The 17,418-nt window shown below is 44.0% G+C and overlaps 1 protein-coding gene across 1 annotated transcript in view; it reads right to left on the bottom strand.

The window, feature by feature from the left end:
• The window catches only part of leprotl1 (leptin receptor overlapping transcript like 1), a 55,054-nt gene extending 38,779 nt beyond the window's left edge, over positions 1-16,275 (bottom strand). Inside the window, exons 1-2 of the mRNA XM_073024636.1 lie at positions 16,149-16,275; positions 15,722-15,797 (exon numbers count right to left, since the gene is read on the bottom strand). Of these exons, the coding sequence (XP_072880737.1) occupies positions 15,722-15,797; positions 16,149-16,164 (92 nt within the window). The 5' untranslated portion in view covers positions 16,165-16,275. The remainder of the gene's footprint in view (positions 1-15,721; positions 15,798-16,148) is intronic.
• Positions 16,276-17,418: the final 1,143 nt, after the last annotated feature.

Genomic DNA, 17,418 nt, shown 5'->3' on the forward strand with positions numbered 1-17,418 from the left:
CCCATCTATCTTCAATAAGCCAAAGAAAATAGCTAAGTTTGTTGAACCTCTCCTTTTAACTCGTACTCTCTAATCCAGGCAACATCCTGGTCAACCACTTCTATACACTCTCTAAAGCTTCCACATCCTTCCTGTAAAGATATAGAAGAACTTGGGAGTCATAGTGCAGGATTCCTTAAGGAGTAACTTGCAGGCTGAGTGGGTAGTAAGAAAGCAAATGCAGTGTTAGCATTCATTTCAAGAGGACTAGAATATAAAAGCAAGGATGTAATGCTGAGGTTTTATGAGGCATTGGTCAGATCACATTTGGGCTCCTTATCTAAGAAAGGATGTGCTGCCAGTGAGCGCCCAGAGGAGGCTTATCAGATGATCCTGGGAATGAAAAGGTTAACGTATGAGGAGTGTTTGATGGCTTTGTGCCCGTACTCATTGGAGTTTAGAAGAACGAGAGGCATCTCATTCAAAGACTTGGATAGAGTGAATGTTTCCAACAGTGGGAGATTCAAGGGCCAAAAGGCATAGCCTCAGAATACGCTCTTTTAGACAGAGATGAGGAGGAATTTCTATATCCGGAGGGTGAAGAATCTGTAGAATTTATTGCCATGGACAACTATGGAGGTAACATCCTTTTCGTATATTTAAAGCAGAAGATAACAGGTTCTTGATTAGTAAGAATGTCAAAGATTATGTGGAGAAGGCAGGAGAATGGGGGTGAAAGGAAAATCAGAATCAGGTTTATTATCACCAGCATGTGTTGTGAAATTAGTTAACTTAGCAGTAGCAGAATACATGATAATATAGGAAGAGAAATAAGTAAATTAATTACAGTAGGTATATACGTATATCAATAGATCAAAAATATTACAAAAACAGAAGTGACATATTAAAAAGTGAGGTAGTGTTCATGGTTTCAATGTCCATTTAGGAATTGTATGCCAAAGGGGAAGAAGCTGTTCCTGAATCGCTGCGTGTATGCCTTCAAGTTTCTGTGTCTCCTTCCTGACAGTAACAATGAGAAGAGGGCAGGTCCTGGGTGATGGGGGTCCTTACAATGGACATCATTTTCTGAGGCACTGCTCCTTGAAGGTGTCTTGGACACTGTAAAATAGATCAGCCATGATTGAACGGTGGAACAGACGCAATGGGTTGAATAATCTAATTTTGCTCCAATGTTTTATGGTAATTGGTCAACTAGAAATGCACCCAATACAGCTTAATCAAAGTATTAAGCTAGAACATGACTTCTTTAGCACTATACTCAATGCTGCAATGAAGGCAACTATATCGTACACCTTTAGCATGGGGTTATGGACTTTGACCCCAAGATACCTCTGTATATCAATGCTGTTGGGGGTCCTGCAATTGACTGTGTACTTTCTCCTGACACTTGACCTTCCAAAGTTCTACATCTAACACTTGCAGGGATTAAACACTATCTGCCATTTCTCTGCTCCTTTATGTAACTGATCTAACTCAGGTCACTCCATCAGATACAGGGGTGTACCTAATAAAGTGGCCACATGCGTGGAAGCCGGTGTGACCTTTTGCTGTGGTAGCCCATCCACTTCAAGGTTCAACATGTTGTGTGTTCAGAGATGCTTTTCTGCACACTCTCTCTCCACCCCCCCAACATTTGTAACATATATCAGCAGCATTGTATATGAACATTCTGAAGCATTGTTGAAAATCCCCGCCACCCATTCCTCAATCTCTTTGACCCAGTAGCGTCAGGAAGGAGGTAAACAATCATCAAGACTAGAACTGTCAGACTGGTAACAGCTTCTTCCCTCAGGCTGTGAGAGTAATGAATACCCTGCCGCCTCTGATGTCTTGTCACTGGGCCAGCGAGCTGTTTACCATTAACCTGTGCAGCGCACTACATGCAGTTTGAATTATATTTTATTAACTTATTTGTGGTAATATTTTGTTTCATGTGCAGTGTGTGATATGTTTTGTGGATACACCATGGTCCAAAGGACTGTTGTTTTCTTTGCTTGTATATAGGTACAGTCAGATGACAATAAACTGGAACTTGCATCACTGTTGTAACTCATGGTTGAGTCACCGCCACCTTTCCGTCAGTTTGAACCAGTCTAGCCATTCTCCTCTGACCCCTATCATTAACAAGGAATTTCCGCCCGCAGAACTGTCGCTCACTGGTTATGTTTTTCGCACCATTCTCCATAAATTCTAGAAAATGTTGTGCATAATAATCGCAGACCAGCAGTTTTTGAGATACTCAAACCACCTCATATAGAATCAACAATCATTCCAGTCAGTCACTTAGATCACGTTTCTTCCCCATTCTGATATTTGGTCTGACCCTCTTGACTTACAAGCTTTTATGCAATGACATATTGCCAGGTGACTGGCTGATTAGATTTTATTTTATTTATTTACTTGTTTGCTTATTCCAGCCCTTCAAACCACGTTGCCTAGCAACCCACTGATTTCATCCTAGCCTAATTATGGGACTATTTACAATAACCAATTAACATACTAACCTGCAAGTCTTTGGACTGTGGGAGGAAACTCACGCAGACACAGGAAGGAACCTACAAACTTACTTATAGAGGACGCTGTAACTGAACTCTGAACTCCAATGCCCTAACCTTGTGCTAACCGCGATGCTAACGTAAATTAGGGAATTTCAGTTTAAAAAGTATTTTCCTTTTCTAAAACTTTCTACCAAAATGGGCGACTTAATATTTTCTGCATTATGTTCTGTCGTGTACTCTTTACATATACCACTGAAGCCCCTCTGTATTCTCCTCACAATCTGCCCTCTATAGTCTTGTTTCAGTAGAACCCAAATCACTGATGTAGACTGTGAACAGTTGTAGCACTGATCCCTACGCCGCAAAGGGACAGTACAGAGCTAAAAATTATGGTACCAGGCACAAAAGGTTGTAAAATTATAAAAGTTTTTTTAAATTAGTGTTGACAGGGAGAAACTATTTTCACTGGCAGAGGTGTAACCATGTGGTAAAACAGACATGCTTCCCTTTTATCTAGTGAGTTACTATGATTCACAGTATGTTGCCTGAAAAAATGATGGAAGCCAATTCAACAGTAAATTTCAAGAGAATTTGCCCTTTTTACCCAAGTAATCTACGCCGACTATGATGCTTATCTACACTGATCCCATGGGCCTTAATAAAGTCTGTATCCCTTTCCTTTTATACATGTGCTCTTCCTAAATACCTTTTACATGTTGATTACATCTTAACTTGAATGAAGAAAGTCCTCAAGTTTTTGGAAAAGCAACAGAGATTAATAGTTTAGTTCTAGGTAGACAGAGCGCCCAACTGCCCTACTTGTAATGATTCAGTATAAAACTGCAACATAAGCTGTGTTGATTAACAATACAGATCACGTATTTGCTTTGTTTCCTTTTGTTGTAGTTACTCTAATCAGAATGGCATACCAAATACAGCTTGAAGCAATTGATTTGCCATATTGCTCCTGTAGTTGTTTTACAGGAGTTGCTCCTGTAGTTGCTCCTGTATTGCTCCTGTATTACAAATGCATTACATTTGTAATTAAATAAATTTGTAACTTCTTAGCTTCTAGACACAGCATTCCTCAAGCACCATTTTTGAGGATTATACAGTACTTTGTGAAGATGATATGCCCACTGAAAGTTACTTTCTTTCCAGCCTGGAATGATGAGATGATAAACTCCTTTGACTGTTGATTTTAAAAATTCTGTGCGAAAAGAGGTAGAAAAGTCTCAGTCCATTTTCTAGTGACATTTGACCCTACCACTAAATATAAAAACAGGTTTTTTAAAGTTGATATTTGTGCCTTTTTCAATCTTAGGATGTCCCAAAGTATTTATCAGACCTCTGAAGAGAAATAGCAGCCAATTGGCACAAAGAAAGGTCTCACGAATGGGGGGAAAAAAAGTGATGTTCATTCAAGGAATGGCTAAGCACTCAGAACTCCAGATTTCTTTCCAAATGGAGCCATGCAATCTTGTACAACTACCCACAACTCATCTGAAAGTTGACGTCTTAATCAGCACAACACTTGCTTTGCACTACTGTAACATTTCAGACTAAATACAAAGTTCATTATCTGGAATAGGATTCGAATCCGCTAACCTTTTGTGTCAGAAGTGAGAACTATAACCAAACCAAGTCAAAAGTCAATTTGACATTGAATAGCACTGAATTTGAAATCTCAATGCAGAACTTAATGTGTGGGAACAAAGCATATTCCTACATGTCTTTTAAGAGATTAGGACTGTTAACCAAAAGCTGTAGATTTTTATTGCTAATAACTTCTGATAATATACATGGTCTGATGAATAAGTGCCTACTAAGCACACAAATTCACACGTTTTAGTGAATTTTCCCTCAGAACTAGATTCACACTATGGGCAGAAACTTGCTTCTTATATTTGAACCTGAGGCAACTAAATCCAAAAGGATCCCTGAAATAACTAAAATTAAATTGAACTTCCATCACTTGCTTTGGACAGGATGGAGATGCACTAAGATGCAACGTGCATATTTTAGACAACACACACACAATGCTTGTGGAACACAGCAGGCCAGGCAGCATCTATAAGGAGAAGCACTGTCGACATTTCGGGCCGAGACCCTTCTTCAGGACTAACTGAAAGGAAAGATAGTAAGAGAAGGGAAAGGATCATGGGACAGGCCTCGGGAGAAAGAAAGGGGGGGGGAGAAGCACCAGAGGGAGATGGAGAACAGGCAGAGTGATGGGCAGAGAGAGTGAAAAAAACTAACTACTAAATATGTCAGGGATGGGGTAAGAAAGGGAGGAGGGGCATTAACGGAAGTTAGAGAAGTCAATGTTCATGCCATCAGGTTGGAGGCTACCCAGCCGGTATATAAGGTGTTATTCCTCCAACCTGAGTGGGGATTCATTTTGACAGTAGAGGAAGCCATGGATAGACATGAATAGATCCTTTCCCTTCTCCAGCTCGGTATCACTTTTGCCAATCACCTTTCCAGCTCTTAGCTTCATCCCACCCCCTCCAGTCTTCTCCTATCATTTCGCATTTCCCCCTCCCCCCACTACTTTCAAATCCCTTACTATCTTTCCTTTCAGTTAGTCCTGACGAAGGGTCTCGGCCCAAAACGTCGACAGTGCTTCTCCTTATAGATGCTGCCTGGCCTGCTGCGTTCCACCAGCATTTTGTGGGTGAATTTGTAGAATTGCTTGCCCAATGAAGCATTGGAAGCTACTTCAGTAAATATATTAACAAGGTTGGATAGAGTTTTGCATAGGAGGAGAATTAAGGGTTATGGGGAAAAGGCAGGTAGGTGGAGACGAGTCCATGGTCAGATCAGCAAATATCTTATTGAATGGCAGAGCAGGGTTGATGGGCCAGGTGACCTACTCTTGCCCCTATTTCTTACATTCTTACTCAATTTTACCTGATAAATCCATCATTACTTGGTACACCTCATCGTATCTTACTAAAGAATCCTAGTAGACTCACCTGTGTAGGCTGGTTTAAAGCCAGGAGGCGGAGGCCGTGGTTGTGGTTTGGAATATGTTTTTGATCTTACTGAGGAAGGTCTTCGTAGACGAAAAGCAAATTCTGGATTCATTCATCAGCCGTCTAAGCATGAAAATTCCATGGTTTTCAGCAATTCATCCAATATTATAGTGATGCTCTTACTATTTGGCCTTGCCTATTTGATGTATATGACGTGTTTGCGAAGCCGACAGAATGGCAGCCAGTCTCGTCCACAGTGTGACGAAGATTTTCACAGCACGGCAGGTCCTTCAGCATGGCCCCCGCCTCCTGGCTTTAAACCAGCCTACACAGGTGAGCCTACTAGGATTCTTTAGTAAGATACGATGAGGTGTACCAAGTAATGATGGATTTATCAGGTAAAATTGAGTAAGAATGTAAGAAATAGGGGCAAGAGTAGGTCACCTGGCCCATCAATCCTGTTCTGCCATTCAATAAGATATTTGCTGATCTGACCATGGACTCGTCTCCACCTACCTGCCTTTTCCCCATAACCCTTAATTCTCCTCCTATGCAAAAATCTATCCAACCTTGTTAATGTATTTACTGAAGTAGCTTCCGATGCTTCATTGGGCAAGCAATTCTACAAATTCACCCACAAAATGCTGGTGGAACGCAGCAGGCCAGGCAGCATCTATAAGGAAAAGCACTGTCAACGTTTTGGGCCGAGACCCTTCGTCAGGACTAACTGAAAGGAAAGATAGTAAGGGATTTGAAAGTAGTGGGGGGAGGGGGAAATGCGAAATGATAGGAGAAGACCGGAGGGGGTGGGATGAAGCGAAGAGCTGGAAAGGTGATTGGCGAAAGTGATACAGAGCTGGAGAAGGGAAAGGATCAGGGGACGGGAGGCCTAAGGAGAAAGAAAGAGGCGGGGGGAGCACCAGAGGGAGATGGAGAACAGGCAGAGTGATGGGCAGAGAGAGAGAAAAAAACCAAACAACCAAATATGTCAGGGATGGGGTAAGAAGGGGAGGAGGGGCATTAACGGAAGTTAGAGAAGTCAATGTTCATGCCATCAGGTTGGAGGCTACCCAGCCGGTATATAAGGAAGTCGCGTAGGGAGCGATCCCTATGGAAAGCAGAAAGAGGGGGGAGGGAAAGATGTGCTTGGTAGTGGGATCCCATTGGAGGTGGCGGAAGTTTCGGAGAATTATACATTGGACCTGGAGGCTGGTGGGGTGATAGATGAGGACAAGGGGAACCCTATCCCAAGTGGGGTGGCGGGTGGATGGGGTGAGGGCAGATGTGTGGGAATCTCTCCCATTTCCCACACATCTGCCGTCACCCTACGCAACTCCCTTGTCCACTCGTTCCCCACCATCCCTTCCCACCAATCTCCCTCCTGGCACTTGTAAGCGGAACAAGTGCTACACCTGCCCTTACACTTCCTCCCTCACCACCATTCAGGGCCCCAGACAGTCCTTCCAGGTGAGGCGACACTTCACCTGTGAGTCGGCTGGTGTGGTATACTGCGTCCGGTGCAGCCTTTTATATATTGGTGAGACCCGACACAGACTGGGAGACCGTTTCGCTGAACACCTACGCTCGGTCCACCAGAGAAAGCAGGATTTCCCAGTGGCCACACATTTTAATTCCACGTCCCATTCCCATTCTGATATGTCTATCCATGGCCTTCTCTACTGTCAAGATGAAGCCACACTCAGGTTGAAGGAACAACACCTTATATACCGTCTGGGTAGCCTCCAACCTGATGGCATGAACATTGACTTCTCTAACTTCCGTTAATGCCCCTCCTCCCCTTCTTACCCCATCCTTGACATATTTGGTTGTTTGGTTTTTTTAATCTCTCTCTGCCCATCACTCTGCCTGTTCTCCATCTCCCTCTGGTGCTCCCCTCCCCCTTTCTTTCTCCCGAGGCCTCCCATCCCATGATCCTTTCCCTTCTCCAGTTCTGTATCACTTTCGCCAATCACCTTTCCAGCTCTTAGCTTCATCCCACCCCCTCCGGTCTTCTCCTATCATTTCGCATTTCCCCCTCCCCCCACTACTTTCAAATCTCTTAGTATCTTTCCTTTCAGTTAGTCCTGACGTAGGGTCTCGGCCCGAAACATCGACAGTGCTTCTCCCTATAGATGCTGCCTGGCCTGCTGTGTTCCACCAGCATTTTGTGTGTGTTGTTTGAATTTCCAGCATCTGCAGATTTCCTCGTGTATGCATATTTTGGAGTAAGATTTGGTTGGTTGATTAAAAATCTTGCAAATTGTGTGCACTTTTGCCCAAGAGTTGACATCGCTGCTAGTGTAATTGGTGTAATTTCTATAAATCTCTTTAGATCAACAATAATAATGTAAACTCTATTTTAACATGAACAATATTAAATAAAGAAACAAACTGTTGGAGTAACTCAGTGGTTCAAGAAGTTTATGCTTTGAGTCAAGAACTTTCATCTGCATTGAAGGATTAGAGGTGATGTGAAAAGGTGCAACAAGAGCTGACCAGCAGTAGGTGAATCTAGATGAGAAGTGGTGATTAGCAGATGGAAGGGAGAAGGGAGGAAGAAGCAACAGAGATTGGGAGTTGATTAGTGGAGGCAATAAAAAGTTGCAGATAATGGCTTGTTAGAGGAAAAGGTGAAATGTGGAACCAAATAAGGGAGGTAGAGTGGGCAGATGGGAATAGTGAGGGAAGGGGACCCAGTGGGCAGAGTGTGTGGGTGATGGACAGATGGAGAAGATAGAAGAGGGGAAAGAGACGGAAGGGGTGGGTGGAGACATTGGCCATGTGTAGGAGGAGAAACTGAGTAGACCAGGAGGAGAATGAGGGATTGGGCAGAGGGAGAGTAGGTTACCTGAATTTGGAAAATAAAATGGTCATACACTGGACACCTTTTTTTAATTTGGTTTCGTGCTTCATCTTCCTTTCCTATTAGATTCCATCATCTGCAGCCTTTGTTGCCTCCACGTATCACGTCTCACTATTTCCACTCTCCTCTCCTCAAATAGATCCATCTATGACTTGCAGAGTTTTGCCCTCTGCCTCCCCACCTTATTCTGGTAACATCCCCACTACTCTTTCAGTTCGGATTGAGGGTCTTGACCCAAATCATCGTCTGTGATTTCCCTCTACAGCAGAGGTTCCCGACTGCGGTCCATGAATTCTCGGTTAATGATAAGGGTCCACGGCATGAAAAAATTTGGGAAGCCCTGGTCTACAGAATCTGAGAGTTTTCAGGACCTACTGTGCTGGTAAGCACAACCCTTGTGACCCAAATCCGCACCACCCTTTGGCCGCTTCCAAGGTGTTGTCCAAAGGCAGTGCTAAGTGCATATGCGAAAGAGAGATACTATAAGGTAATGGTCGCCAACCCATCGATCGCGATCGACTAGTCGATCTTGAAGACTTTCCCAGTAGATTCCGAATAAAATAGAAAAATAAATACACAAATACTGTTGAGAGATTGTTTCCGGGTTGTGGGGTTTTAGTTCCGTTCTTTCTGCCCGGTGCACATGCATTTAGCTCCCCCACCCCCGCACTACACAGTGTACTTCAGTGGTCCTCAACCACCAGGCCGGAGGAAACAATATGAGTCAGCTGCACCTTTCCTCATTCCGTCATGCCCACTGTTGAACTTGAATACACACAAGGTCATTACCCAAGCGCGTCAGGGATCACTGGTTGGCCTCAGGTAACCGGCCGGTGGGAAGTGCTGATGCTACCGGCCCGGAGCACAGACAGATCTCTGAACCTGTTTAGCACTCCAAATGTTTGTGGGGAACCAGGTGCTAAAATATTCACAGACCTCATTCGAGCTCTGGGTTTCATAAGCAGCAGAGCAGCTACCTCGCTGTGATCTACTGAAACAAACTTTTGTCGGCTGATAGATCCTACGGGGAGGGGGGGGGGGGGGGGGCGGACGTGCGTCCTAATGCACTCCTCGCTCGGTCAGTCGCTCTCTCTCCGGACTGTGACCACCGCGGCCCGGTACGGAAACAGACGCACCAGACCAAGGAGTCTGGCGGCGGGCGGGAGGCTGGAGCTTGGGCCCGGGGGCTGTCTAATGAGGCAATAGACAATAGGTGCAGAAGTAGACCATTCGGCCCTTCGAGCCTGCACCACCATTTTGAGATCATGGCTGATCATCTGCTATCAATACCCGGTTCCTGCCTTGTCCCCATATCCCTTGATTCCCCTATCCATAAGATTCCTATCTAGCTCCTTCTTGAAAGAGGACCTTGAGTCCAAGCACCCCGCACTGAAATACAAACCCGTTGAGTTTTTTTTCCGGCAGAAAAAATGTGAGCAAACGGGACAGCAGCTGAGAACCACTTCAACTAAATTGCGGAATAGACTGGACATAAGGAACCAGCTTCGAGTATCGCTGTATTCCCGTCGCATTTAACACCCCCTCCATTGGCCGGTCTGCAAGAATAATGTCAATATTAAACTGGTCCGCAGTACAAAAAAAGGGTGGTGACACCCGGTGTTTATACATTATTTCTGCTTCCGGGTTGCGGGGTTTTACTTCTGGTCTTTTCTACCCCGGTGCGCATGCGTGTAACTAATAGATTTGGAGTCGATCTTGCCTTTTACTAAAGCTGAGGTAGGGGATCTTGGGTTTAAAAAGGTTGGTGACCACTACAATAAAGTTTCAAAGCAATCAGGTGAAATATCATCCGCAGCAGTCCTCAGTGTAATAATCCACAGTGGGACAGCTGGAGCGGAGATTAATCCGAGCTGTTGGTTCACCTGAAAGCACTGTTGTGCAATCAAAATCCACAATGTGATCAGTGTGTTAATAATTTACTTTTCAACTTAAAAAGGTATCTGATAATTCCGTGACTTTTAGACTCCTTGTTCAGATACATCATGTTGTGAAGATACAAACAGCTGAATAGCTTGTCGCGGGACAAGCTGCATTTAATTGTTGAGACTGGAGGTGGCAAGAACAGCTGGGATTTCCTTACCATATTGTTTGACCAAGAAATAGATTCACACTGAATGACGGGTCAAATGGTGTCAAGATCAAGGTGTCAGAGATGCCTTAATATTCAGCTAAGTGATGTGTGTTAAAGTCTATCTTTAAACTGATGCGTGATTTTTACTAACACACCTGGGGATGAAGGTTGAATAGATTAGGACTTTATTCCCTGAAGCCCAAGAGATAAAGTCCTAATGACGGAAGAATTGATAAAGGTATACGAGATGATGAGGAGCATATTCAGCATAAATACAAGCAGTCTTTAACCACCGAGGTAGGGTGAGACCAGAACACGAGGTGGTAAGTTAAGGGTGAAAGGTGAAATATTTACGGGAAACCTGAGTGGAACTCCTTCACTCAGAGGGTGATGTGGGTGACGAACGAGTTACCAGCAGACAGGGTTTGATTTCAACATTTAAGAGAAGTTTAGATTAGTGCATGGATGGGAGGGGTATAGAACATAGAACATTACAGCACAGTATAGTCTCCTTGGTTCAGTGTTGTGCTGATCTTTTAACCTACTCTAAGATATACTAAACCCTTCCCACCTACACAGTCCTCCATTTTTCTATCAACTCCCTATATGCATAAGGGTTTCGTAAATGCCCTAATGTATCTGCATCTACCCACCTCTGGGAGGGCACTCCACACACTTACTACTGTACATCCTCTGCCTTCTGTTGTCAAGCCAATTCTGAATCCACATAGCTATATTTCCCTGGATTCCATACCTCCTGACCTTCTGAATGAGTCTATCAGGGAACCTTATCAAACACTTTACTAAAATCCATATACAGTATACCATATCCAAATCCTCAAAGCATTTAATCAAGCTTGTGAGGCACTACCTGCCCTTTAAAGCCATGATGAGTATCCCTAATCAGATTGTGTTTCTCCAAATGCTCATAAATCCTGCCTCACAGAATCTTCTCCATTAGTTTGCCCACCACTGAAGTAAATCTCTCTGGTCTATAATTCCCAGGGCTATCCCTAGTCCCTGTCTTGAACAAAGGAAGACATTTGCCACATCTGGTGCTACTTCTGTGGCCAGTGAGGATGCAAAGATCATTGCCAAAGGCACAGCAATCTCTTTCCTTGCTTCCCATAGTAACCATGGCGTGTATCCCATCTGGACCCAGGGAAATATCAATCCTAATGTTTTTAAAAGTTCCAGAACAGCCTCTTTCTTAACATTGACATTTTCTAGCATATCAACCTGTTTTATGTTTTCTTCACAAATGTTAAGTTCCCTCTCACAGGGGAATACTGAAGCAATGTATTCATTACGAACCTTCTCTATGGTCTAGGGGGCCAGAGGGTATGGAGGGCTATGATCCAGTTGTTGGTCGATGGGACCAGACAAAGTAACAATTTGGCACATCCTAGATGGGCTGAAGGGCCTATTCCTGTGCTGTAATGCTCAATGACTTTATACTGTCTTCTTCCTTACTGCCATTACGCCTCTAGTATTTAGAGCAACAATGAAGGTCCTCTACCTCGGACAGTGCTCAGGGCTTCCTTCGTCATGTCAGTAGCCTCCTATCCATTTGCATTACTGTCAGTCACGCGAGTTCCGGGTGGAGTCACAGTCAGATGTAGAGGAATTCTTCATTGCTCTTTCAGTATCAATTTTGTTTCACCAGTCAGGGTTGTTAGCCCTGAGCTGAACCCCTGAACCTGGAGGACCAATGAACCACTATTAGTCTGGCCTCTAACCTTTGACCTGTTTGCCACTGATGATACTACCAAGAGCCGAAGCTCTGACTCCAGCCAACTTAGCTCTCCAGGTCATTGAGGCACACAAGCCTCCAAACCCAACAAGGCTGTGGTCTTCTTAGAGGCTTTGCTGCCTGATCCATTGAGTTTCTCCAGCAGTTCATGCTTTTACCCTAGATTCCATCATTTCTAGTCTCGTGTATCTCAATATTAAACTAAGGTTGCAGCCCATTTCCCCTGCTGCTAGTCCTTATGGTGGCACCAGTGACTGCTACAACTCCTGTGCCAGTCAACTTACGATGGCTCCTGATCCTAGCCAGATGTCACAGTCTCCAATTGGAAGGCCCTACATGAAATTCCCTTTGGAGTTGTTTCTCACTGAGGTGTAGTTCTCTTGTTTCATAAACTGGAACCTAAAACAAATTAAAAATAAACACGCCATGGTGTAGTTCCACTCACCCATTCTAGTTATGGATTAAAATTCAACCTGCTGTTTCCTGTGGCCCTACTACCCATTCAATGATCTTCCCCCCTCATCGTTTATGCTAGCTCAGTCCTGTGCCTCTTCAGTTTTCCTCTCAGATTCCATCATCTGGTGGAAACAAGTTCATGTTATTGATATCTTGAATTGGTCTGCAGGATGCCAGGAAAGCCAACTTGGCTTCCCCAGCTGAGTTCATTCCTTTCTCTTGAACGACAGCCAGAGGACTGCTGACAATGGCCTGTCTTCCTGCCCCAGTAATCAGAAGCTCCCCAGATATCTACCACCGGGCTCCATCCTGACATGGTTCATATTTTATTTGTACTGACATCTTTTTTTAAATTTTAAATCCTTTTCCAATCTGGCGGCTTTCCATTTGTTCAGGCTTAATGGTATCAGCTCAAATCCCCAAACTGTTCTCTCATTTTTCTTTTAACCATATAACCATATAACAATCACAGCACGGAAACAGGCCATTCCGGCCCTCCTAGTCCGTGCCGAACTCTTAATCTCACCTAGTCCCACCTAACCGCACTCAGCCCATAACACTCCACTCCTTTCCTGTCCATATACCTATCCAATTTTACCTTAAATGACACAACTGAACTGGCCTCTACTACTTCTACAGGAAGCTCATTCCACACAGCTATCACTCTCTGAGTAAAGAAATACCCCCTCGTGTTTCCCTTAAACTTTTGCCCCCTAACTCTCAAATCATGTCCTCTCGTTTGAATCTCCCCTACTCTCAATGGAAACAGCCTATTCACGTCAACTCTATCTATCCCTCTCAACATTTTAAATACCTCGATCAAATCCCCCCTCAACCTTCTATGCTCCAATGAATAGAGACCTAACTTGTTCAACCTTTCTCTGTAACCCAGGTAACATCCTAGTAAATCGTCTCTGCACTCTCTCTAATTTATTGATATCTTTCCTATAATTCGGTGACCAGAACTGTACACAATATTCCAAATTTGGCCTTACCAATGCCTTGTACAATTTTAACACTACATCCCAACTTCTGTACTCAATGCTCTGATTTATAAAGGTCAGCGTTCCAAAAGCCTTCTTCACCACCCTATCTACATCAGACTCCACCTTCAGGGAACCATGCACTGTTATTCCTAGATCTCTCTGTTCCACTGCATTCCTCAATGCCCTACCATTTACCCTGTATGTTCTATTTGGATTATTCCTGCCAAAATGTAGAACCTCACACTTCTCAGCATTAAACTCCATCTGCCAACATTCAGCCCATTCTTCTAACCGGCATAATTCTCCCTGCAAGCTTTGAAAACCCACCTCATTATCCACAACACCTCCTACCTTAGTATCATTGGCATACTTACTAATCCAATTTACCACCCCATCATCCAGATCACTTATGTATATTACAAACAACATTGGGCCCAAAACAGATCTCTGAGGCACCCCGCTAGTCACCGGCCTCCATCCCGATAAACAATTATCCACCACTACTCTCTGGCATCTCCCATCTAGCCACTGTTGAATCCATTTTATTACTCCAGCATTAATACCTAACGACTGAACCTTCTTAACTAACCTTCCATGTGGAACTTTGTCAAAGGCCTTGCTGAAGTCCATATAGACTACATCCACTGCCTTACCCTCGTCAACATTCCTCGGAACTACTTCAAAAAATTCAATAAGGTTTGTCAAACATGACTTTTCCATGCACAAATCCATGCTGGCTACTCCTAATCAGATCCTGTCTATCCAGATAATTATAAATACTATCTCTAAGAATACTTTCCATTAATTTACCCACCACTGATGTCAAACTGACAGGTCTATAATTGCCAGGCTTACTTCTAGAACCCTTTTTAAACAATGAAACCACATGAGCAATACGCCAATCCTCCGGCACAATCCCCGTTTCTAATGACATCTGAAAGATCTCCGTCAGAGCTCCTGCTATCTCTACACAAACTTCCCTCAAGGTCCTGGGGAATATCCTGTCAGGACCCGGAGATTTATCCACTTTTAAATTTCTTTAAAGCGCCAGTACTTCCACCTCTTTAATTGTCATAGGTTCCATAACTTCCTTACTTGTTTCCCACACCTTACACCATTCAATATCCTTCTCCTTAGTGAATACCGAAGAGAAGAAATCGTTCAAAATCTCTCCCATCTCCCTCGGCTCCACACATAGCTGACCACCCTGATTCTCTAAGGGACCAATTTTATCCCTCACTATCCTCTTGCTTTTAATTTTTTGCATTTAGTCTCCACTCTCTACGTGGATTAAAGTCCAGCTGGAAATCAGCTATAAACTCAGAGGTTTGTTTCTGTCTCCAGTATCCAGTTGGGTACATCTGAGAGGAACAGCACATGCACGGTCAATGTGGGATACATCACTGTTCCACAGGCAGTGCCTTCCCACATCCTTACTTTCAATGATCCTCTCAGCCCTTTTACAGAACAAGTCTATACCATGCCTACCAATAAGTATTATTATTTCAAAACGGCCACAGGGAACAGGGAATGCAGCAGCTTATCTCACTTAGTCCCTGTGATTTCTTCCAGTCCCCTTGCACCCGAACTAGTGTTTTAAACTCCATTACACTCCATACCATTACAGCAATCTAACAAAAATAAGGGATCCTGCCAGGTAAACAGGCAAAAAATACAAATACCTAGGATCATCGGGAATTCCTAACAGCTGTCTCAAATCACAGTGTGAGCATTCAGCAAAAATTCACACTGCAAACTAGGATTACGATAAATAATGCTGGAAGGCACAAAACTTATCAAGGGCCATGGGAAGAGAATGAAAGTATGGTCTGGAGACAATTGTACTTGATATCTGTGCAGGTTTAAAGATCCAGACCATCTACTCCTGCTTCCAGTTTCTATGTGTCTATGAGGAGATGGGCACTAAGCACTGAATCAAGTGTTGTCTACCTAATAACCTAGATTTTTTAAAACTCTGCAATCGTGTTTCTATCTCCTACTTCAAGAATTTTATGAGAAATTAATTCAACTAAAAGCAGCCAAATGGACAAAGCTCTCTTAGAATGAAGGCTTAAACGTGGTACTTATTGTTTACTTGTACTCCGGAAGGGCGCATCCAAGCATCAGGAACATCAGTCCAATGGCTCCACCAAATGACAGGCTGATCAAAGCTGGAAAATGCAAAGTGACAAAATACAAATAAATAAACCACAGAAGCCAGCATGTGTATTGGCGATAACCACCCACAATGACTACGATTCCTTTTGATCTACAAATGCTCATCCTAATCTACATGTGCAATTTATATACCTTCTAACGAACTAAGTTTATTCCCAGAAATGCCGGGGACAACAATCAGGCTTGGATTCGTTTCACGCCTGCGGATGGTGAACCTGGAATGCGGGGAGATGCAGGGCAGGGAAGCTGAGGAGCGAACGGCCTGAGATCACTCAGAGGAGCTGGTAACGAGATAGAAGGCTTCATCTCGTGTTTGCCTGGGTCACTAATCCCAATGCACTCACCTTTAATCCCTGCCATGGCCACAACAAATAAATTCCACTTCCAGGTTAGTGGTCACCCCACGGTCGTTGCCCCCTTCAAGCCTACGTCACATTCGAGTCCCGCCTCCTCAAGTTGCTGACGTTACTTCCCAATCAGAGGTTAACCCCCCCCCCTCAGGCTACGTCACATCCGAACCCCGCCTCCTCGAGTGGTGATGTAGATGAATAGTCAGCTGCGAACTTGGCAGGGAGGAAAAACTTTCGTGTATTGAAAAAGGCTTTTGTGCACTTTGGTTTACCACGTTGCAGGGTTGTAGCAGTGTAAATTATTACTATTGCGTCTTCCCGTGTCTTTATAGACAATCCGACTGTAGAGTTGAGCAGGCTGACACGAGCACTGAAGTAACCAGTCCATCATGTCTGTCTGCTGTTGTTTCTGATCCCTCCATCACTCAGCAACGTGTTACAGGCACCTACCTCTGTCTAATTAGGAACTTGAATCACACATCCTTATGAAGCAGTAGAGAGCAGTAGTAGAGTTTGCCTGATATATATCACGGGCACATCTATTCTCCCCCCCCCCCCCCCCCCGCGGTCTGGTACCTCCGCAGGAATGCACATTGAGTTTATTGTCAGGCACAAGTACAGTTTGTGGACGGGTACACTTAAAAACGTGCAGCAGCATTATGCAGAGTTCACAACATATTTTAAAATAAGTTATAGAAATATTTACATTTAGAACTGAAAAGAAATAATATCCATGCTAATGCAAAGTTGTTAGGGTGTTGATAAACTGCAGTCATCAGGGTTTTGTCAGTTGGTTTAAATATCAAATGGATGATGGGAGGGAGCTGTGCTTGAACTTGGTGGTGTGGGATTGTAGGCTTCTGTACTTTCTGCCTAAAGGTAACAGTGAAAGGATTACCCCTTCAGGATGCACTGCCTTCCACTCTCTCTGCACCAGTCCCAACCTTACCATCAAACCTCAGACAAAGGGAGTGCTGTTGTAGAGCTGTGCACTGACCTCTACCTTGCTGAGGCCAGGTGACAACTCTCAGACACCTCTTCATACCTACCCCTTGGGAAGAATCCCACTCCACACCATCAGAAAACTCTCTCCAACACCATCACCCACTCTTAAGAACTCCCAACCACTGCTCCCAAACTCATTGTTCTCCTACCCTACTCTGCTTGCTTCAGCTTCCTACCCAAGATCCACAAACCAAACTGCCCAGGTAGGCCTATTGTCTCTGCCTGCTCCTGCCCTACTGAACCCATGTCCTCTTATTTT

Source organism: Hemitrygon akajei, chromosome 2, assembly GCF_048418815.1.
Source record: "Hemitrygon akajei chromosome 2, sHemAka1.3, whole genome shotgun sequence".
Classification (NCBI taxonomy): Eukaryota; Metazoa; Chordata; class Chondrichthyes; order Myliobatiformes; family Dasyatidae; genus Hemitrygon; species Hemitrygon akajei.